The 23,268-nt window shown below is 45.6% G+C and overlaps 1 protein-coding gene across 1 annotated transcript in view; it reads right to left on the minus strand.

Annotated features, from left to right (window-relative positions):
- The window catches only part of LOC111157049 (GLI family zinc finger 3), a 277,575-nt gene that overhangs the window by 184,386 nt on the left and 69,921 nt on the right, over positions 1–23,268 (minus strand). The window contains exon 3 of the mRNA XM_022518260.1: positions 4,066–4,308. Within this exon, the coding sequence (XP_022373968.1) occupies positions 4,066–4,308 (243 nt within the window). The remainder of the gene's footprint in view (positions 1–4,065; positions 4,309–23,268) is intronic.

Here is a 23,268-nt window from a genome sequence, read left to right on the forward strand (position 1 = left end):
ATGTTATGAATGTTTGCAGTGCCCTCTATCCCTGGTATTTCTTTTTTTTTTTTTTTTAAGTCAAACCCACAAAACCTAAAAGACTTTGAATCCAGCCTAAGTGCCCTTTGTGAGGACGCAACGCTGCATACCCAAGGATAATCAAGTCTTGCGCCATAAAAATTGTACAGATGTCCTTCGGAGGGGGGAAGAAACGATTTTCCCTTTTCCTGTCTTACAGGAAGCCTGCCCACACATTAGAAATACCAAGTCAGTATATATAGAAGCACAAATTAGGCGTCTTGGAAAGTCCACATTTTCCAACCACAGAGAAACGAAGGAATTCCTGGGAGTGTTCACATGCCCAGCTACCCTGGATTGGAGGAGTCTTTTCTCTCCGACAACCTGGCTGTCAACGAGGTTGTTTCTCTCCGACAATCTCCGACAATGGTTCACAGGAAAAGGGAGCAGCCTACAAAGATGTTTCTGAACCTTGACTGCAGCGAACTTGTGGTTTGAAGTTTTGCTGCGGGACTGACAAGTAAAGAAACGTGATCGAACTTTCATGCCTCATTTTTAAAAAGACAGCACTTTTCTCATACACTAAAAATTTGGGGAGGATCGATCAACTTCAGCATTGTATTGGTCATTCATTAGCCTTCTCCGGATAATTAAATCCAGATAAGGTAGACAGATTTTATTACAAAGTGCCAAGATACACTCATTATGCTGGTAGAAGACTAAAACATCCAGTACGGTTCTAGAAAAAGTAAAGTTACATCCTATCTAACTCCTTGGGGATATCTTTAAAATATCTTACATGAATAATTCTGTAGCTTTCTTTTTTCCACATATATTGCTTGTATTTGTTATATAAATGCTTTCTGCCAAGTATTTAAGAGGTTAAAACTCCTTAAAATCATTTAAAGTCTTTAAATGATTTTAAAGTAAATCCTTACTTACAGAATAGAAAAAAATATATATAGTCAATTCACTAAGGTTCGGGGAGAAAGGATATGCTCAGAAGGTTACCGTACACAGCGCTGACCACACCAACACTCTTCCTAAAGTTTACAGTCCACTCAATCTCTAATCTGTTTCCAGAAGATGCAGATCTCAGGGAGGCAGAGAAACATGACTGTAGCACTAAAAAAATAACTCGGTTTGGAGATGGAACTCATCACATACAGGTGGTCATGGTGGAGGTGGTCATGGTGGTGATGATGGCGATGAGGGTAGTGATGGTGGTGGTGGTGACAGTGGTGGTGGTGGTGACAGTGATGGTGATGATGGTGATGGGGGTAATGATGGGGGTGCTAGTGAAGGTGATCGTGGTGGTCGTGACAGTAGTGGTGTCGGTGGTGGTAATACTGGTGGTAATGGTGGTGATGATGGTAGTGGTAATAATGATGGCAATGATGGTAACAGGGTGATGGTGGTGGTGACAATGATGGTGATGATGATGGTGATGGTGGTGGGGATGGTGATGGTGATGGTGATAATGGTGGTGATGGTGGCAGCAGTGGTGGTAATGGTGATGATGGTAGTGGTAGTAATGACAGGAATGACGGTGATGGGGTGACAGTGGTGGTGATGGTGGTGATGGTGACGATGGTGGCAATGATAATGGTGGTGATGATGGTCATGATGGCAATGACAATGGAAAGGAAGGAACAGGAGGAAAGAGAGGCACAGGAAAGCAGGTGCCATAAAATCTGAAGCACTCACCATGAGCCAGAGATTTTACTAAATACCGTATTTGCATTGTGTCCCTTAATTCTCAGCAAAACACCGTGGAGCAGCGCTCACATTACAACACCAAATAAATGGTCAGGACATGACTCCTGGAGGGGTTGGCACACTTGACCATGCCGCACAGCCACTATATGGCAAAGCTGGAAGTTGAGCCCTCTGCCCTTTAATGGTAATCCAATCTGTGTGATCTCTAGAACTCCCCATCCATGTTGTATATGCAAGGATCTCATTTACTTATGACCCGTTCAGGGAGTATATTGGGAGGGTGGGTCAAAATGGCATCTGTCCGTTGGTTACAGGCAACACCTGTAGTTTGTCAGTCATCACGCAGTCTTAACAGTGCTTTGAACAATACAGTGGGGAAAGTTAAGGGACATCCAATGTATTGGTCTATGTCCTAAACAGAACCGTTCCAAGACCCACTAAGAGCTCCACAGGGCCCTGTGCTAATTAATACTGAGACCCAAGAGGTGGGTCAAAACACACACTGCCAAGAGTGCCAAGGATCCCAGGTGTGCGCAAAGCCTATCCCTCAGACGAAGGGGCGAGGGGTGGACTGGCCGACCGTTAGAAGAAACGAACCAAGAACAAGCTGCAAGTTGAACGGCATAGACAGAGACTTAACGGTCATCTGCTCACTTCCATCAATCAGACAAGAAGTATTCGTCAGCTGTCCTGCCCAATTACAGACCTCACTAATTAGTGGGCGTCTGGAACAGAAAGCAAAACATAAATATGGGATGGGGAAAGTTTGTGTTCACACATGAGGATGAAAACAATGCAGGGAACTCGTGGCTAATAAACTAGACTTGATTCTTTTTAAAAAGTAAATACACTCTGGAGTATTAATGCAGGGAGGAAGTTTGTAGGTTCCCTCACATTTTCTGCATGGACGCTATCTCAGAGAGACCCGCAGATAAAAAAAAAAAAACAGTGGAGAAAACAGAAACGTGCTCAGAGGAACACCCTGCCAACACTATCGTGAACTCTCGCTCCTAAAAGAAAACGAAATAAACTTTAATGAAGGCAGAAAAAGAAGTGAGCGCCCACCTTCTCCTCACTTCTGGATCTGTAAAAACTGTAGCCACAGGGCTGAGAAGCGCTTTTTAATCAGAGAAGTCGCAGCCTTTTTTTAAAAAACCTAGAAGAATCCATAAAACCTTTTCCTCCATCCTTGTGGCAGCTTTAAAAAAAAAAAAAAAAAAAGTGTGCCTTCCATCTTTACCAACAATGTAACCTGGCTGGGGAGACGTAAGCCTGCTCCAGGTTCTTTGATCTGCACCCTGATGAGGGAACATTTCCCTCTGCCACAAGCCAGCTAACGAAGGGATGAAATTAGCTTTTATCCTGGGCACTTTCTTGGGCGGGTTGGGGGAGGGGAGGGAGAGGCACTAATCAGCTGTCCTCGCTAATCAGTCGTCTGGCTAATGACCTTTTGCCTTAAAACACTAAAATTCCTGAATGATGTGGAAAAGGGGAAACACAAACCAGTCCCCTTCTCTGGAGCTCAATGGGTCACCTGGAGTTGGAGCCGGGAAGGTTAAATGGCAAGTCTGCATCCTGCCAAGGTGATAAATCTGTAACCAAGGGCTTTAGCTTTGGCACCTAGGAACTTCATTACCTCCACAACCAAAGTATATTTTTTTAACTAGAAACAGGCCACAAATGGAGTCAACCCTTATACATTTTTCTTTGGAGAAAGCCATCGTATATTTATTTGTGTTCTGAGTCCTAGTGAATTACTTCAACTTTATTAGTGCTGGAAAAGGAGCTTCCCGTGTTTCTGCTCTGCTGGTTAGAGAAGCCAGTAAAATGTGTAGAAGAATCTTCCACATTTAAGGAATTTAGCACTGATTTGCTCAAAAAAAGGGTTTGTTTGTTCATACTCAACAAGTAAGCCAAAAATCATTCAAAACGAGGATTGCGGTGGTTCAGGACTTCTGCCAGCGCAGCCCACTTTAATAACTACCCCCATCAACCAATTCTGCTCCTTCAGTGTCTACTTGGGTGGAAGAAATCTGGTTCTCGTTCCCAGCAAAGGTCCGTGTGGATTAGCCACAGATGGACACCTTCCTGACATCTGCCACACGGAGGCTTGGACTCATTTAGAGATGTAAGACAATGGCTCTCTCTAAAAAGAGGAATGGACGGGATGTAGGAGAAGAAAAAGAAACAACAACAACAACAACAAAAAAAACAAAAAACTGGGCAGTAAATTAAACACTGATACAAATTAATACGAGCGCAATCATCCCTGCAGCGCGCGTGCGCGCCCACGCGCCCAGCCTTCCGCGCTCCCGGGACACGCGGGCCGGCGCAGGGGCCACTTACGGTAGTGAGGCTCCATGTAACCGTTCCGGGGGTCCATGGCAAACACGGCCCCGCGGTATGGCAGGGAGGGCTCGGCCAGGTGCGGCAGGGACCCATGGATCTCCTTCTTGATCAGCGAGGCCCTCTCCTCGCTGGATGTCGACGGCTCCTCGCTGATCTTGCCGAGGCCCTGGACACTCTGTGGCTGCATGGTGACCGCGTTTCTTCTCTCTCTGTGATAGGTCTGTCCAGGACTTTCATCCTCTAGAGAAAGAGGGGGAAATGGAAGCTCTGTGAGCCACTTGAAGGAACAATTCAAAACCAGTCATCAATTAGGTCTCCCTCTCCAGCCCTCCTCCCCGCCAAAGAAGCCTGTTTCTCATTCTTGGCAACTTTGAAAGCTATGATGACATAGTCTTCAGACAAAACTGCTTATGAATGAGGGTCCAAAACACCAATCGGAGGGCGAAGGGGAGCAGGAAATGAGCCTATTAAGTTGAGATGGAAGGGGGTCCACAAATTATCATCGCCAGCTGACAAGTGAACCTCCCAGGGAGGGTGTTCATTACGGACTTGCCAATATCCCCGCGGGTCCCAAGTGAAGCTCGAAGTTTTGCCAGCCTGAGGCCATGGGTGTCCAGCTTCCCCCTGTGTGTCTGAGAAAGCCGGGCTGCTCAGGGGTCGTGATGGCAGCTCAGACACCCACTGCGCCTCTGGGTGATCTGCGGATCGAACGACCTAAGGTGATCCAAAAGTTTTCCTGTTTTTGTTCTTTTTTTTTTTTTTTTTTTTAAAGTCAGATCTATAACCCACTGGTTTAGTGGAGCTAGAAATGGGACAAAAGACCCACTAGTTATGAGGGGTAAAGGTAAACCTATAGTACCCTTTGCCAGACACGTAGAACAGAGCTGAAAACCAAGAACAAATGGGGTAAGACTAATTCCCAGGGCAAGATGGCTCTGTGGGTGAGGAAGGCGGCAGTGATGCGGACACAGGCTCCTTCTCTGCTGGGGTCCAGACGCTGCTTCACACACTTAAGAAACAGCCTGACGAAATTCCACAAACATTCAGTTTTCCAGATTCCTAATACTTCCGTCCCCTTTGATCTGTAGGAACTTCCCATCTACCCATTAGGGCTCTCTGCAAATGCGATTGGATGACCTTTCTAGAATAGCAGATCAAAGAACCCATGCATAAAATTAAACCAAACGAGTGATCTGAACCCACAACAAATGGGCCAATTCATCTGTTAAGAGTCATATACACATTCTACACTCCATGTTCCCAAACAAGCTCTGCATTTCATCAGAAGACTGTTCTGGAAGGTAAGTGCTCATGGAAACAAAGCTGTTCGGGTAAGGCTCACACATCTAATCTGAGAATGATGTCCCATTCTTGAGCTGAAATATACATATATATGTAAGTACTAATGGCCCTGTACATTTTGGACAGACAGATTTTGAATACATCTTATCCCAACACATAAACTGATCTTCCAAGTATTTCATAAAGCAGTAATAACTGGCTGAGAGCCCCCTAAAAAACAGGAAAAAAATATATTTTACCAGTTTCATGGCTGTTTGTACAAATTCAGAAGGAAGTATAGCTATAAACATGGGTAAAAGTGAAAATATAACCTATGGTCACGACTACTGTTTTGTGATGACTAATGAACTACCCAAAGCCAGGAGCAATTTTCATCGTTCTGCTTGTGTCTGGGATTGGAAGAAATAAGCAATGTTTTGTTTTGTTTTGTTTTCTTTCTCAGGCTAGCAAATGACTTGCAAAACAGAAGAAACAATGAGATATGCTTTGGTCTTTACAGTGAATTTGCTGACTACTGCAGGGTAACTGTGAAACATTATTTAGCATTGTTTTGTACAGATCTTCGCCACCCAATCTTGTAATGATGGGATAAATTATGAGTTTAATCTATCAAGTAACTACTAAAAACAAAATGGGTGTAATCCCCCATTTTCACACATCGATCTTTACAAAGGCAATTCAAACCACACTTTCGCCAATTTAAAAACAAAATACCAGAAAAAAAAACACCCTACATTTTTATTTTTCTTTCTAATACTTGAAGGCACCACTCTGCCCTCGTACTTCGTTAGCAGTAAAGTTGCAGGCTATAGAATAAGGGTTTGCAGTTATGTAAAGCAAGAGGGTGTCAAAAACATTTAAACTCTCAGTCGGTTTTATAAAAACTCCTATAACCTACCAATGGCCAAAGTCATATTTTCCACTAATTTGCGCCTGTATAAAATCTTTATTCAACTTGAAATGAACTTGTGGCACTGAGATGCAAATTCTGTATTCCAGAGAGTGGACCTTCGTCTGGAAAGCCAGTGAGCCCTTACCAAGAGCCACCGCAACATGTAATTAGTGTTCTCTGGTTAAGAGAATAACCAAGCTCCGCTAATCTGTTCCAGGTTGAAAACGGGATTCCCTTGACTTAATCTTCCTAGAAGAAATTAACTTTTCTTCTCTTAAACCCACATCCCTATAATAGAGCGAGTTTCTTAGAAGCCAAGCCTTTATGATGAGCAGTTGAATCCAACTTCACAAATAATTGAATAATTGTCATGGTCTGACCAGAATCCTCCCACATCCCTCCCCACCTCCCCCCTCCCCAGCCTCCTGGAAGAAGGAAGTAATTGGTGGGGCGGGGTGGGTGGGTGGGGGGGAGTGGAAAGGGGGTGTCTTTCCAGCTAAGTGATTTTTTTCACAAGTACTAAACTTTTATTATTTTTCTCACTGTGAGTTAAACTAACACGTGTGAACATGAAAGTGGTAAGGGGAACTAAGCAAAGTTTAAATACATAATACAAGAAAAAATTCTAACTAATTGCCTTAGTAAAGTCAACAGCAGGCACGAAATTTTTGAGTGTGGAAACTTTCACCAGACTGACTTTTTTACAGCAGTCGATGCTGACACGCTGTTACCTAACCTCCCCTCCTCTCCAAAAAAATTCCAGGACACAAAATATTTCATCAAGTTTACCTTGTGTACTAAGTCGCTCCTGACGGGCCCTCAGATCAAAACTTGACAGGACACACGCTCCACAGTCCAAACAGCTCTGAGGCTGGAGAGCACGCTCTCCACAGCGAAAAGGCAGCTTTCCAAGCAATATTCCTGCCTGCCCTTATAAATTTAGCAACCACTTCAGTCAGCCAAAACACGAAAGCTGTCTAATCTTGTTCAGTTGTGCCGAGTTGTTCAATAAAGTTTGAGAGTCAGTGCAGACAGGCAACGCCAGGCCAAATTATTGACAGAAACATACTGTCCACCATGGCAACAAGCAGAAGTCGGCAGCAAAAATGTAAGCAAACAGCCCACTGCTCTAGCAGCATCTGCCAATGGACTTCCCCAGCCAAACACAAGGGGACTGTTCTGTTCCTGCTTCTCTGTGTTCAACAGCTGCTAACTCGGGGCTGGGGGGAGGCAGGGGTCACGGGGAAACATGCAATTCACTAAAAAGTCTCAGGAACAAAATTATTTTAAATACTGTTATTATAACCCTCCTTGGTACCTCCTTCCTTGTGTATAACCACGTTCAAGTGGAAGTTAACAAAATCCCGCCCCCAGTGGAGAGCTGCCCAAGCATCACATTTTACAAACTGTCCCAGGTTTTCCGAACTCCTCCGAAGGCAACCGGCGCCGAGTCCCCGTGCCACGAGCTCTGAACACTCCGAAGGCGATTCGCTGCCCGCACAGCTAGGACCGTTCACCGTGGAGGCTTGCAGACAGAGCGCTGCGTGAAGCAGGACTCGAACACACGCCCCTGGGCACGTCCTCACAATCCCCTGCACCATTTCGCGCCTCGAGCCAGGAAGCCAGGGCTTTTCCCACCTGGGCCTCGGATGAAAGTTTCAGAGGGTTCTTCCAATATAAAAAGAAAACCCTGCCCCGCATCGTCAGCTAGAACACCTCCAGTCACCCTAGCAAAATGAGCTGAGCAGGAGCTCACAGTGCATGCACGTGGCCACCTTTTTAAAAAAAAAATTAACATTGACCTTTAAACTGCTCCCTTAAATCCTGTCTTCACTCCATTACTCCTCTCTTCCCCCAGGACAAGAGAAGACACAGAGTATAAGACAACGGGCAATACTTACAACTCGGACCCCGGGCTCTGGCTAGCTACTTTCTGCAAACTTCTCTTGGTGGGCTTCCTCTAGTGTGCAGACCCTCTAGGAACATTCTCGGTGTCTCCCTGCCTCCCTCTCCCTCTCCCTGGCAGTGCTGCTCCCGTTAGATGAATTAAAAGTGGTTGGAGCCATGCTAAATTTAACAAGCTCATTAGTATTCTGAGTGCTTCCGAGTGAACTCTCTCTATTCAAGCCGCTCTCTCCAGCAGAAGGGTCAGGCGGCTAATCATTAAATCAAACTAATGTCACCCTATCACAATCAGCCCGAGAGAAGGAGGGTTTATTATTTCAGTATATGCTAAATAAACGGTTTTACAAATGGTCCCCAAGCAAGGTCAACAGCAGCTTCAATTACAAGACAAACTTCACAAGAGTTGCTCTAAACCAAGTACTCTGTATTGACTTAAGAACGGGCTCAGCTTCACATATTACCACGAGCAGGGTTGTACAGGAATGCATATTGTAAAATAAAGGATGGGGTGGGGGGGAAGCTTCTTTCTTTGCCAGAATTTGCGACTGCACAGCGACTCCTCGTTCACCTGTCTCCAACCAGCTAGCCGTTCAGCTCAATTCACCCCACACAAAGGCTGGAGCCCAGACCTCAATGGACCGAGTGAAACATGTTCAAAACTAGGCTCTCTATTGTGACTGAATTTCTTAACATCTTTTCAAAAAGCGGAGAATGCCTTGAGGCTAAAGGAAGAAACAGGCTAATGGTGAATTGGGAATTCTGAGCAAATTTCAGAGCCCTTTCCTCCTAGCTTTTGAGGTTGAAAGCAAGCTTTTTCCTTTCAAGTTTCAAAGTCCTTTTTCCTCCCGCAGTGTCACAGAAGGATTTGAAAAGAAGGTAATTGTGCTCGCAGTCTCCCTGATCAGAGCTTACGTCCTATTTCTGGTATTTCGGAATACTTCTTGCAATAATAGTGCATATAGCTCAATCCCTTAACCGGCCTGCACTCTGCAATTGCTCATTAAATGAACAATTGCGGGTATAAAATGCCTTTTATGTTCAAGGTCTGGATATAAGATAAGCATTCTAGGACTCTAAATTTGGTTTACTAAGGAAACTCTCCATCATTAAATTACAAAACTGAAGTCAGAATATCAGGCTTTCCCAGAAAAGTGGCACTCAGATTTCGGTGAGCCAAAAGGAGAGGCGGATGGGGGGATGGGGTGGGGAGGAGGCAACAAAATGTTGGGGGGGAGCACAAAAAAAAAGACCGGGTACTCAGATTTCTAGCCGAATGGGGCTTCTAACAAGAGAATAATATTTCCATGTTTAAGAAGGTCTGAGTTTGTGAGACTCTGCCACTTCCATACGGAATGATATAATAAAGTCATCTTCAAATGGATTAAAACATCGGTCTGAGGCTCGGTCAGTATGCAGATGACTATGTCTGACCCCTCACAGGCGGACGTGGCCCCCTTCCTTAAGCAAGGAAAGACTCCTTCGGGGTCACAGAACGCGATCATCTCTGCCATCTCCCTGGGTCCCCAGAGCCACCATGCTGCAGTGGGACAGGGGGCCGGGTCCAGAGACAGGCTGCCTGCTTCTGAGGTGGAAACTGACCACGCGGCCCTGTTCACAGGCAGGGGTAGGTCTGCTTGTGGACAGGGTTTGGGGAATGACACCTGGGGTCTGTAGGCACTCCTCACTTCTACCACCAGCACCACCATCAACAGAAGAGGACAGAAAGTAATCGCAAGTTTACGCATGGACATTGTCAAAACTCCGTTACTGCCCCACCAGGTTTTTACGGCTGTAACTCACTCTTGGGAAACACCCAGGGGGGCCAAATGACAAATCCATGGGGAGTCAATGTCCAGCCTCAGGGGCTCGGTCCCATGGAACATGCTCGCTGCACGAGCGTGAGACACACGCATGCCCTCCACCGGGCCACACCCTCCCCCGCCCCCTGCCCCCCACCGCACGCTGAGGCTCAGCCAATGGGGTCTGTGCACACCTGAAGTTTCTAGTGTGCTTCCAGAAGCCTGGGGGCCCACCTTCCTGATCTGGGCAAGAAAACAGCCCTGTTTTCTGCTTTCCTCTCAGGAAACTGCCTCGCTGGGTTTGGAAAGAGCATGATTTTATTTTTTCCCTATTATGCATGTGTTATGTCTTGTCGGCTTTATTTCTTTGGTTATTTACGTTTTGATGTTCTTTGAATAAAAAATCAGTAGGACCGAGGTCCTTGGCTCCACGCGTTTCACAATTTTCCCCATGACTTGGAGCAAAGAGGGACTCCAGAAAGGAAAGACGGGGGGAGGCAACGTGGATTCAGAAGCATGGTAGAATGAGGGCAGAGAGGAAGACTAAAGTGCCTGTAGGTTTTAGAAGCACAGTCTTGCCTCTTTGCACCCAGACTATAGTCATGCCTCGGCCTGGGACTGCTCCCTAAGATGTCTGGAGCTTGGCTTCCAAAGGCAGCGAGCAAACAATGCCTCCTCTAAGAACATTTCCAAGCCCTTGGGGTCAGACATCGCCCTTGTGCGGCTACACATACATCTCCCATTGACAATGACTGATGGCAGAGGGAGTGGCCCAGGATCAGGAGAGAGCTCTCTGCTTTGTCTGCAACCTTTAAACCAACTGCACGGCCTGCGAGGCGAGCGGGAGGATTTGAGGCTCTGGAGAAATTCCAGAAGCAGCTCTGCCCCCAAGATGACGGGGTAGCTCGCACATCCTGCTTTCATCCAGCAGGAGGTCCCAGGCGAAAGGAGAGAAAGTAGAAAAGGCTGTCCGTCAGAGGCGTGCAAGTATCCCTACTGTTTTAACATCTTCTAGAGTTCTCTGGCCAAAGGACGAAACGGGGTCTAGACTGACCAGCCCCTCACCAGAAACTCCTTGCTCCGAAGAGCTAATTTCTCACCTCCCTCTGCTTACAGAGCTACATGCAACTTCAAAAGGGGTGCCTGGGACAGAAAAAGTAGGCAGAGAAGGCAAGATGACAATTCAGATAAACCTAAAAGGCCAAGGCAGCACTGGCTGTGAGCCCCACCGCAGCCCAGAGCTCTGCGGGCACACGCAGCCAGCGGCCTCCTGCCTTCCTCGAAGATGACACAATGAGGGCTCCTTGCCCATCTGGAAAGTCAGGAGCCGATAACATGCTATCAGCTTGTCTGAGGCCTCACCAGGCATGCCCCGTGGCCTCCAGGGTTTCCGTGCGCTCTCCTCCATGCTCCGAACCTCACCAACCCGAGGTCTGCACCCCTGCCCCCCTGCCAGCCCCGCTATGGGCATCGTTGACAGGGATAGCAAAGTGCCCCTGTGACTCCGTGAACACTGCCCAGCATGCCAGGACGCTTAAGTCTAAACCCAAACCCAGCAGCACTAACCAACTTGGAAAGTTCCAGACAGAAAGCACCGGCCAAGTCCCGCCCACACCAGGGGAGAGAAAATAGAACAGATGAAGTGGGCCCCTGAGGGTCCCCAAAGGGCCTCCTGTAAAAGGGAGGAGGAGACCTTCCTTCATTTCCACGAGCCTGTGAAGACCGCTCCTTGAATTAAGAATTCGGAAATGTCATGCGGCTTCTTCTATTAGCCTGCTATTAGTTGCCAGTCGCTGCTTACACAGAGTGAGTTAATTAGGGACATCAAAAGCAGTACAATAAATTCTCAGGAGGGCCACATTTTTTTTTCCTTCTCCTTAATAGCGCGTTTATGCCTATCTGTGAGTAACAGTCTCACGAATATTTAGGTATTAGAGATTTGTTTGAAGACTTGGTTTTCGTCTTTTAGAAGCAAAGAATAAAGAGCCTCTCTTTCTTACTTTGCCCCAACAGACGTGAACAGTGAGGATTCCACAACGAGACCTACAACCAACAGTTCAACAGAAACAATGGGAGACCTGTTCACAAGGCCAGAGTGTGTCCTCTGATGGGACCGGTCCTATCAGCCTGTCCAGCGGGAGGACTCCGGGCCTACTCGGCCTTTGAAGGCCCTCAGGAACATTCTGGCAGCCCTCTGGAATGGCGGCTTCTAGGTTTCACCCCTCCTCCCCCCTCAAGATCAAAGTCCCCCTCCCTAACCTTTCTACCATTTCTTAAATTGCAAGAATGAACACAGACTTAACTGGCTTCATCTGGTGTGTTTATGTTGCATGGTTTTTGTTTTTAGAAGACTGCATAATGAGAAAGCCTGAGCATATGGTGGTATTATATTTTTAATAAAAATTTAAAGATCGTGCTTACTCCATTGCAGAAATCAGACCCTCCTGGAGAGCACATTTAAATATCAAGAGAATATCATTATTGTACCGAAATGAGCTAGAGGTTCCATCTCTATGACAAGATTGGGGCAGGGGAGCAGAGAGCTCCCCTTTGCTGACTAGCTTCTGGGAAAGGCCGGGTGGTGCAGGGTCCAGTTTCAACAACAGAAGCTCCCTCCAGCTACCACCCACTTTGAGCTCAGCTATGAAATGTGCACTGGAGAGCCCCAAATCAAATATCACATTTGGATCCTTCACAATGTTACCACAGGTAAGGCATGAGAGGGCTCGCCCAGCCTGCTTAGCCCCTCAAATCTGCAACTATGTAAAATATTTTGGGACCACCTGAGTAGCTCAGTGGGTTAAGCCTCTGCCTTAGGCTCAGGTCATGATCTCAGGGTCCTGGGATGGAGCCCCGCATCCGGCTCTCTGCCCAACAGGGAGCATGCTTCCCTCTCTCTCTCTGCCTGCCTCTCTGCCTACTTGTGATCTCTGTGTGTCAATAAATAAAATCTTAAAAAAAAAAAATTTCAGGTCACGGCTCAGACACTGTGAGTGAGGCAGGAAGGGCCACAAATCCTAATCTTCCCAGAGCATGTCTTCATGGTCACGGCCAACACAGGATGCTGTGGTACCTGCTCCCCCAGTCAGGGGGGCAGGGTGGACACCAACCAGCCATCATCCCTGAGATGAGAATGGGAACTAGGACACGAGAAAGACCTTTCTCCTGACCTTGTTCCAGATTTCCAGGCACCTTCAGGAGAACCTAACGTCTCAATGTTGGAATGGTTTTTTGCTGCTGCTGTTATTTTCTAAGAAATCCCAGTAAAAGCTATTAAGGAAACAAAAGACCAGATACATCCACCTTCCTAAAACACACGTGATTCTGTTTTCACTCATTCTCCCTAACAATCTCTTTTCTCAAAAGCCTGCCAACTTAAACTATAACCATGTACCAGTTAATGACAGCTAACGTTTCCGTACTACGCGGTAGGAAGGGCTTCCCCGTCTTGCTTTCTCATAACTGTAACTTGCTTGCAAAGGCACGGTCATGACGCTCATTGGCCAGATGAGAAAACTGTGTGGCAGAGCGAAGCTCGGTTACTTACCCGGGTCACACAGCTGGTTCTCAGGTCAGGCAGAATCTGGAGCCCAGGGAGTGAGACACCAAAGCCCACACTTACATATTTGGCTACTGGTCCTCCTGACTCAAGGATAAGAAATAAAAAATAAACTTATATTTGAATTTTGACCCAAAATTCAAGTTTGCGTAAGTCTGCAAACATCACAACCACTGAACTCTGTTCTATAGGATGAAAGCAATCGCAGAAAAGACCTAAACCAATAAGCATGGCTGTCTTCCAATAAAACTTTATTTATGGATGGTGAATTCTGAATTTTTATATAATTTTCACATGACACATTTAAAATCTAACAAATCAGGGGCACCTGGGTGGCTCAGTTGTTAAGCATCTGCCTTCGGTTTGGGTCACGATCCCAGGGTCCTGGGACAGAACTCCTTGCTGGGCTCCCTGCTCAGCAAGGAGCCTGCTTCTCCCTCTCCCACTCCCCCTGCTTGTATTCCCTCTCTCTCTGTGTCTCTTTCTGTCAAATACATAACTAAAACCTTTAAAAAAGAAAATCTAACAAATCATTCTTGGCTCATGGGCCATACAAAAATAGGTAGGGTACTGGATTTGGCCACAATGAAGGCCAAGCAGTACCCTAAAGGACTATACATACTTTCGACATAAAACTTTCACCCAGGTAACAACTGCAAACATTCCAGTAAAGCTGTAAAAGCAATAGTATCGAGTGCTAGGAGGGAGACAGAGAAAGACAGAGAAAGATTTTCTCAGGATATTAAAATATCTCCATAATTTGCTAGATGTATCACATGATTCCACTTCCAGGGTGCACCTTGAGGGGAAAAGTAGCAAAGACAATGATTGATATTCAAGGATGTTCATCACAGTGTTATTTACAAGCAAAATTCATTATCTTACATGATGGAATATCGTGTCATTAAATACAGTCCATTCAAGGATTTTAAAGAACAGAACTTCACGGAGTCCCAGGTACTGCTCTGAGACCTCCAGGCCAATCCTATGAGGTGACTGTCATTCTGATCCTCACTTCCTACATACAAAACTGAGACACATGTGTCCAAGGAAACAGAATCCACTCACTTACCCACTAGACTACCGTGACACCAAATCTCTAGAGAAAAGGAAGGTAGGAAAAAGAGAAATAGATAATTATTTCTATTCCAAAATTTCTAAATTAAAAAAAAAAAAAAACCTTAAAGGAAATGGACTAAATGAGCATGAAAATATTTCTATGGATTACATTTTTCCATATGTTTCAGTATTTTCCAATCACTTTAGATGGCAGAAATAGCAGGTTTATTTGACTCCTTATTTCTACCGTAAGTATGACCTTTGCAGTAAACCTCTAGGGAAGTCCAGATTAAGTTCACATAGATTGAAAAATTATCCCACACATATATCTCCTGGAGTCTTGTTTTAAACAATTTATTCCACCTCTTAAAATCTAAGTGCCTGGCAAGCTTTTCTTACACCTATGAATAACTCTTTACACTGAAACTGGGCTGTATATAGAGATTTCAATAAATTTGTTTATTTAAAATATGATTTTTTTTAAAGATTGGTGTATTTATATCGTAATCTCTACCCCCAACGTGGGGCTCGAACTCATGACCCTGAGATCAAGAGTCACACGCTGCATCAACTGAGCCCTCCAGGCGCTCCTAAAACTATATGGTTTTTTTTTTAAAGATTTTATTTATTTATTTGACACATAGAGAGCGAGTGAGCACAAGCAGGGGGAGCAGCAGAGGGAGAGGGAAAAGCAGGCTCCCTGCTGAGCAGAGACCTCGATGTGGGGCTCGATCCCAGGATCCTTAGATCATGGACCTGATGAGCCGAAAGCAGAGGCTTAACCCACTCAGCCACTCAGGCACCCCTATGTGATTATTTTCTATTATTTTTCATTTTAAATTTATATTAATATTAAATAATTATATAAATATTAAATACAGATTTTAAATTTTTAATTTAATAATTTTTTATCATTTCCTATCAATACACAAATGCTCCAACCTCCCTCCCTGACACATTGGGTCGCTCAGCTTTCATGGGGCCACCCGGAAAGGTGCAGAAGGGACACTGCATTACAAAGGATCATTACTACCATGGCTCTTGCTCCTATGTACGGAGCACTCACGAAAAGCCAGGCTGTGTGCAATGCACTCGTCTCCATTAATCCCATCAGTATCCATCACCCTCATCATTCAGGTAAACAACCCGAGGCTCGGCGAGTTTAAGCAACCGGCTTGGAGTCGTCCTTCAGGTAAATGGCAAAATCAGCATGCCTCCCATCCATTATAAAGGACTAGTAACCCCTACAAAGTCTCTTGAAGACCTCAGAACACTGATTTGCCTCCCATCTTTCTATATGTATATGGGAAAATTATCACTATTGTTGAAATTATTCTCCCTCACCCTATAAAAGTTACCCAGAAGAGATGCTTCAGACAGTGATCAAATGACCCATTACCTTCCCATAGAGTTTCTGGCTGTTCTGCAAAGGAATACTTTACTCTGTCTTCAGCGGGACTGCACTGCAGGCTTGGATGCAGGAAACAGCCTACGTACTTGGTCTGCGTTCAAGGTAACAACAGCTCCAACAGTTAAAGCCGTGCACGGTTTATGGAAGGGGCATGTGTCCAATAGCTAAAGAAGCATATGGTTTACAGAGAAAGGGGGAAAACCTGTGCTTGGAAGCAGCTTTGCTTGGATTATTTACCAACAAATGAAAGGCCCATGAAGGGCCGCCCCAGAGCCTACCCCCCCTCCCGTAGGCTAGAAAGGAATGCTGAATGAGTCCATAAAATCAGCGTCACGCTAAGCAGAGACCTTCTCCCCAACGAAAAGATGATTATCGAATTACAGCAAATTTAAGAAAGTTTTCTCTCTTTCTCTCTCTTTTTTTAATCAAGAACAAAACCAGACTACTTCTTAAAATGCACTATTAGGAACTGTAACTGTTCCTAAAAGTGCCAGATATATTTCCATCCATGCAATATTAAAACTAACAAGCGTCTTTTCAATTCCTTTTAATGATGGCGTATACAATAAAAATACAGCGGTGCTTCGTTTAGCCAAAGGAGCTGAAGCAAAAAGACCCAAAATAAATAAATAATAAACTTACATGGCCCTCTCACCAAAAATAAAATCATTTAATGCAATCTTTTACAGGAGGTGCGTGTAGCATTTTGAAAGCAAAAATTCTCATAACACAAAGCTCTCCACTTAAAAATCTCTGCCAGGGGCTGGAACCGGGGCAGGATGTTATTTCTTTTTCAATTTATTTTTTAATGTTTGGGTATTAATGACATCAACTGTTGTGTCATGTAATAAGGCAGCATGGCATAATAAAAAAGAGTTAGAAACACACGTCCCCAGACTTGCCTATAGCCCTTCATGGGTGTGTGACCCAGGGTAACTTGAAATACAGCAGATTGTTAGCTGACTTACGTAACAGGCAAATAATCAAGCTTGTCCCTCTGACTTGATTGGGTTTTCTGAGGGTTAAATAGTAGGTGAAAAAGACCTATAAATAAACGTTGGCATTTATGAGTTCGGGGCACCACGCTAATCTCCTCATTATCTGTTTGATAATGATGCAAAGCAGGACAGTGGGCGGCAAGCACCCGGGGTCAGAAGCCAGGAGGCTGAGCTCCCCATAAGATGATACAGCACCCGTCTGTGCATTCCACCAAACGACTGCACAGGACAATGCTGAAACGTGTTCCAACAGCCCCCCGCCACCCAGGGAATAAACCAGTGTCCACCCTCACCACGAACCAGGCTAAACATGGACAGCATTTCTGCTGTTTCAGAAAAAGATTCAAGTTAATGACCTGTAATACAATTGACCGTCTCTTTCACCCACTTCTTTGATGGATCCTGGGTCAGGCTCATAATCAACACTGACAGAGCATGCCTCCTTGAAAGTTACATGGAAAAGATCCAGGGGTGCCCGGGTGGCTGTCGGTTCAGCGTCTGCCTTAGGCTCGGGTCATGGTCCCAGAGTGCTGGGATTGAGTCCCACATCAGGCTCCCTGCTCAGCCGGGAGTCTGCTTCTCCCTCTTCCTCTCCTCCTACTCCTGGCCTATGCTCTCTTGCTCTCTCTTTCTGTCTCTCAAAATGAATGGATAAAATCTTAAAAGAGAAAGAAAGAAAGAAAGAAACCAATTCACTAAAAATAAAAAGAAAGAAAAGATCCATCTCTTCTCTCCTTGGTTTTCTAAGATGACTGAAGACACTGGAATCTTCCTAAGAAAACCATTTTTTTTTTTTTTTGTTTCTCCATAGACAATATTTATTGAAAAAGATGAAGCAAATTCCTTGAGGGTGATTGTTGGCAACCCCCACCCACTGTTTGGGTACACCCTATGGGCTATGAGTGTGTTTTACAGTTTTATTAAATGGCTACAAAAATCAAAAGAAGAAGAGTATTTTATGATATGTGAAAAGTATGTGAAATTCAAATTTCAGTGTCCACAAATACATAACCAAGCTCATTCGTTTTCCTATCAGCTCTGGCTGCTTTTGCATTACAAGAGCAGAACAGAGTGGTGATAGCACCGACTGGCCCACTCAAATCCTGGAATTGTTAGTAGCTGGTCCTTAATGGAAAAAAAATGCACCATCCCTTGACTTCTGTATTTCAGGCCATGCTTGAACACCCATCAGTGGGATGATGAAACATCTCTGGAAACTTACAAAATAAGGCAACACCATTTTCAAAGAACTTAGTATTGAAGTGATGCTTCCAAACTTTAAGACAAACTCTGAGGTGGATACTAACATCCCATTTTACAGATGAAGGACTCGGGTTTGGAAAAATGACCTAGCCCAAGGTCCTAAGTCAGCAAGTTGGGGATGAAATCAGTCCCCCGTGATTCGAACCCTGACAATTTCTATGGTGGTGAAAGAAGGATTCAGGCTTTTCTCATATACCAAAAGATAGAACACGTTTCCTGTTTCCTCTTTCCATGTGCTAAGGGTTGAGATAAATAATGAATTTTAAATATAAAATCTGAGTCTTGTGTGACTAAGAGCTGGCCCTCTTATCCAGCTTAGCATGTGTCTGGTGTTGTTTAGGTTTTGTTTTCTTTTTTTAAAAGAATCACAGAATAAACAAGTGCACATTTTTTTGTCAAAAATGCCACATTTTGGGGTGCCTGGGTGGCTCAGTGAGTTAAAGCCTCTGCCTTTGGCTCAAGTCATGATCTCAGGGTCCTGGGATTGAGCCCCACATGGGGCTCTCTGCTCAGCAGGGAGCCTGCTTCCCTTCCTCTCTCTGCCTGCCTCTCTGCCTACTTGTGATCTCTCTCTCTCTGTCAAATAAATAAATAAAATCTTTTTTTTAAAAAAAATGCCATACTTTCAGGGCATCTGGGTGGCTCAATTAAACATCCACCTCTTGATTTTGGCTCAGGTCACGATCTCAGTGTCATGAGATTAAGCTCGCCATCGGGCTCTGCGCTGAGCAAGGAGTCTGCTTGAGATGCTCTCCCTTTGCCCCTCTCCCCCACATCCAACACCCTGCTCACACGCACACATGCACGCGCTCTCTCCCTCTCTGGGGAAAAAAAAAGTGCCACACTCGTCTTGGAAGTTAAAAGGAGACAGAGGCTGTTCCCCACACATCGAGCTATTCGATGCACCTTTTTTACTAGCACCAAAAACACGTACCCCCTGTTGAGCCAGATATATTCCCTCATGATGTCTTTTTGAAGACCGGACTGTGCCTACTTTTGCTAATAGGGATGGAGGAGGCCCATGCGAGAATCAAGTCGTGAGACTTCCAGCGCCCACCAAATTGGGAATTTGCAGAAGCACATGCAGCCAGGATTCCCAGAGGGTGTTTTTGCAACTTGTGTGAAGAACTAGATCCAGGGCATTTGGCTGAGTTGAAGAACACAGTGAACACAGCAGGCTCAGGCTGGCTCTTCTCCGTGCTCTAGTCACACGCACACACCCAGGTCAAGGTCCCCGTGTGTCCCAGCGCAAAGCCTGCCCACCTGAGAGGCATAAGAACCAAAGGCTGCTGCCCTCATGCCTCCTGGGACTGTGGTTTTTCTAGACCTGCAAAGACCTGAGGAGAGAAGTACAGCCATAGTGTTGGCACAGTGGACAAGTGGGAAGTTGGCTGTGAGAGAAGGTCCTTCAGGTGCTGGAGGTGGGCGTGCAGACCGGCGGACCTTCTTAGAGGAGGTTCTGGAAAGTCAGATTTTCCAGAAGGCTGGTCAACCCCCATCGAATCCCTCAGGGATCCAGTCAACTGAATAACTTAGTCTTAACAATTGCCCCAAAGCTCCAAAACACTGTACCTTGGGTTCGAGGGCGTTTGCATAGTTCTGTTTGTTTGCTTTGTACTTTTCTTTCTTCTTCAATTCCCATCTTGCTGACACAAGTGGAAATTCATATTTCTTGGCAGAAAAGCTTTAACATTACTGCCAAACCATGCAGATAAAAATTCTTCCCTCCTCATCTCATGGCCTGGAACTGTTCTACTCAAGTCTTCGGGAAGAGCTGGAGAAGACAGCAACCCGAACACATAATCCAGGCAATTTTATTGTGCCTGACAATGTTGTTAGTTCTACTGGGTCTCTTGAGTCTGTTCTGTAATTTATAGGGGGAAAAAAAAATCCTAGTAAGGTCCAGCTAGCAAATGTAACATTCTTCCCTATAAAATCAGTGCATCTCAGTTCATTCATCAGAACATTAGCAAACACTGCAACTTCCATCCCGGCTCCGAGAGAAGTTGCCTCCCCTTGGCTCTGACAGAGCACAGCCTCACAAAGCGACAGTAAAAGGAGCTCGTCTTTATTTGTCTTCCTTCCGATGCCTTACTGGCTCTGGACTCCTGGGCAGGAGTGGTCCAGGAGAGGAAGAAGGAATCACTTTTGTATATTTCCACCCAATCTACAAATCTATGCCACAAACCTGCCTCTTCCCTGTCAAATAACCGTAGTCGCCAATTATGCGTCTTCCATCCAAACTCTGTTTCTGGGCAACACTGGCCTCTTTCTGTAATATTGAGGTTGTAGTCTTCCTTGCCAGTGGCCTCATCGGTGACTTGGGAAGAAAAAAAAAACTGAGAAAATTCACTTACTTCTACACACCCACCTTTCCTTTCGTTCTGCTCCTTTTCTCCCCCCACATTAAAGAGTGATCTTCTAGGTCACTCCTGATTGCCACACCCATCCCAATACTGGCAAATGGTGCTTGTTCCTGCTACCAGCTCGCCTCTTCCTTAGAGTCACCGCTCTCTGATTTGCCTTCTCTCCAGCTAAGGCTTTGCTGGTCCCAACACCGCCATCTGACACGCCATCTCTCTCCTGTATACATCAGAACCACAGAGCAAATCCTAAGATCGCCTGACCACCAGGGCCTTGACCTTGTATGGCTTGCACCTGATGCCTGAAGTTGTCTGTAATGTTTCCAAGAAGTATCATTTGGCCAACATGACGACTTCCTCTCTGGTGCACTGATGCTTAACGTTCCCATGGGCTGTTCAAGTAACCTTTGGGGACCTGTCTCTATCATTTCTATCATTTAAATTTGAACGGCTCAAAATGGAATATCCAGGCCGTTGTAAATTCATGTACCCTTTTAATGGGTCTAGCAAAAATAATCGCTGAAAAAATCCTGTACACATCCCTGCACTTTTTTTTTTTTTTTTTTAAGATTTTATTTATTTATTTGACAGAGAGATCACAAGCAGGCAGAGAGGCAGGCAGAGAGAGAGGAGGAAGCAGGCTCCCCTAGAGAGCAGAGAGCCCGATGCAGGGCTCGATCCCAGGACTCTGAGATCATGACCTGAGCCGAAGGCAGTGGCTTAACCCACTGAGACACCCAGGCGCCCCACATCCCTGCACTTTTATAAAGCTTTGAAAGATGGGGTCTTAATATGGCTGGATTCTCCTGTGTTTCAACACATTTAAGGAGTCTAAAGAGAGGTTTCGTTTTTTAAGGAATGAAACTCCACAACCTAGTAGCATCTTATAGTCGTGTAAGAGAAGGTAATAATGCCAGATGAAGAATTAAAACCTAGTCAACAAACTGTACTCTTTGGGGGGGGGCGAGTAAAGCGAATCTGTTGAACACCTTTTGCTTTAGAGTAACACCGCTGTCAAAACCACGGAAACCACCAAAAGTTCTAATGAAATACTTCCTTACTCAACACAAACCATCTTGCTGTGTTTCCACTTGAAGGTTTTAGGAGTTAAAATAATTTGTCAAAGCATCCAGGTTTTTCTCATGGGGGTTAGAGGGTTTTTCATTAATTGCTTTTTTTCATTATTGCTTTTTTAAATATCCCCCCAGAATACATATTCCAGAGGCCCAAATATGGAGCCATTCTTCCACATACAGGAACACCGAACAAAAATGAGAAACCAGCAGTTACCAGTCAGCTGAGTTTCACTGATCGGGCATGATGAGACAAACGTGCCACACAACCTATCCTGTCATTAAAAAATGGCGCGTTTTGGGGTCTCCTTCCCCCTTGTGACACTGCTGCACCTTGTTTCATGGAAAACTAGCTGCTCGTGACAGTATGTCCCAAACCAGTTTACCGCTCCGCCTCGCCGACCGCACAAAGGAACACCTAAAACATCCCCTTAGAAGTGCACAAGCGAATTCTGTTGGGTCACTGAACATCCCAACATTCTGAAAATCTCAACCAAAGGTGTAGAACCAGGTCCTGCAAAGAAGTTTCCAACCACAGAAAAAAATGCAGAACACATCACTGGGAAATGGGTATCTAGTGAACCCTCAAATCTCATACATTCCATCTTAATTCCAAGAGTGCAAAGCAAACTTTGGTCCTGAAGACCGAAACGCTGTTGGAAGTTCCTGGGATCCACTTGCCAAAGAATGTTCTGGAAGCCCATGTCACACTTCGGTTCACAAACCTGCCACAAAGCCTGGGGTCTATAAGACCAACCTTGAGCTGCCTGGCCTGAGTTAAGATTCTTGAGTGTGAGGGGACACCCTTGGCCTCCGGGACCCCCAGCCTCTGAGGCTGCCCTGTCCCCACCCAGTGACCGTCAGGGCATCTCCCACACCCTCCGTAACCAGCTACAGATTTGTACATCTCCACCACTGGAACCACTTAAACACGAGGTCCCTGAGGGCAGGGGCTGGGTCTTCCTAGCTGTGGTGTCTCTCACACTACACATACCACAGGCAGTAGAGAATCCCTCTACGGGTGGAACAGTAGCCGAATGAACACGCGGGAGGACTAACGGAGGCCTTCTTGTGGTGATGGGGAAGTCAGCTGTTGTGTGGTCTCCAAGGAGGAGCAGCACCAGCGTCCACCTAGGCAGAGGAAAGGACTCTGGGGTGTCCACGGGGGTCCCAGCCATGGAGCCCCAAGGAACAAGATGCCAGAAATGGAAGCCTAGCTCTAAACAGGGGAGGAACGACAAAGAAGGGAGGGAGGGAAGGAAGTCACCTATGGCAGCGTTTTACCAGGGGTTGGTCCTGCCTCTCTAGGCCCCCTTTGCTGTTGCCAGATTAACGAGCTGCAACCAGCTTGTGGGGCTACTGATCAGCTGAAGCCTAGTGTCCTTTGATGGCAGATAAAACACTTAAGGAGACTCCAAAGCAATGAGAACGAAAACAAGCACCCAGACGAAGGACGAGAAGACACACACTGTTCCTCCACGAACTCCCTCTCTCCCAGCATCGCTGTCTCCTCTCCCTGGGAGGTGGAGATTTCTTCTGTGTTCACTATTCACTTTGTGGGACTTACTGTGGAGAC

The sequence above is a fragment of the Enhydra lutris genome, unplaced genomic scaffold (genome assembly GCF_002288905.1).
Source record: "Enhydra lutris kenyoni isolate GAN:26980312 unplaced genomic scaffold, ASM228890v2 scaffoldscaffold51, whole genome shotgun sequence".
NCBI classification, from domain to species: domain Eukaryota; kingdom Metazoa; phylum Chordata; class Mammalia; order Carnivora; family Mustelidae; genus Enhydra; species Enhydra lutris.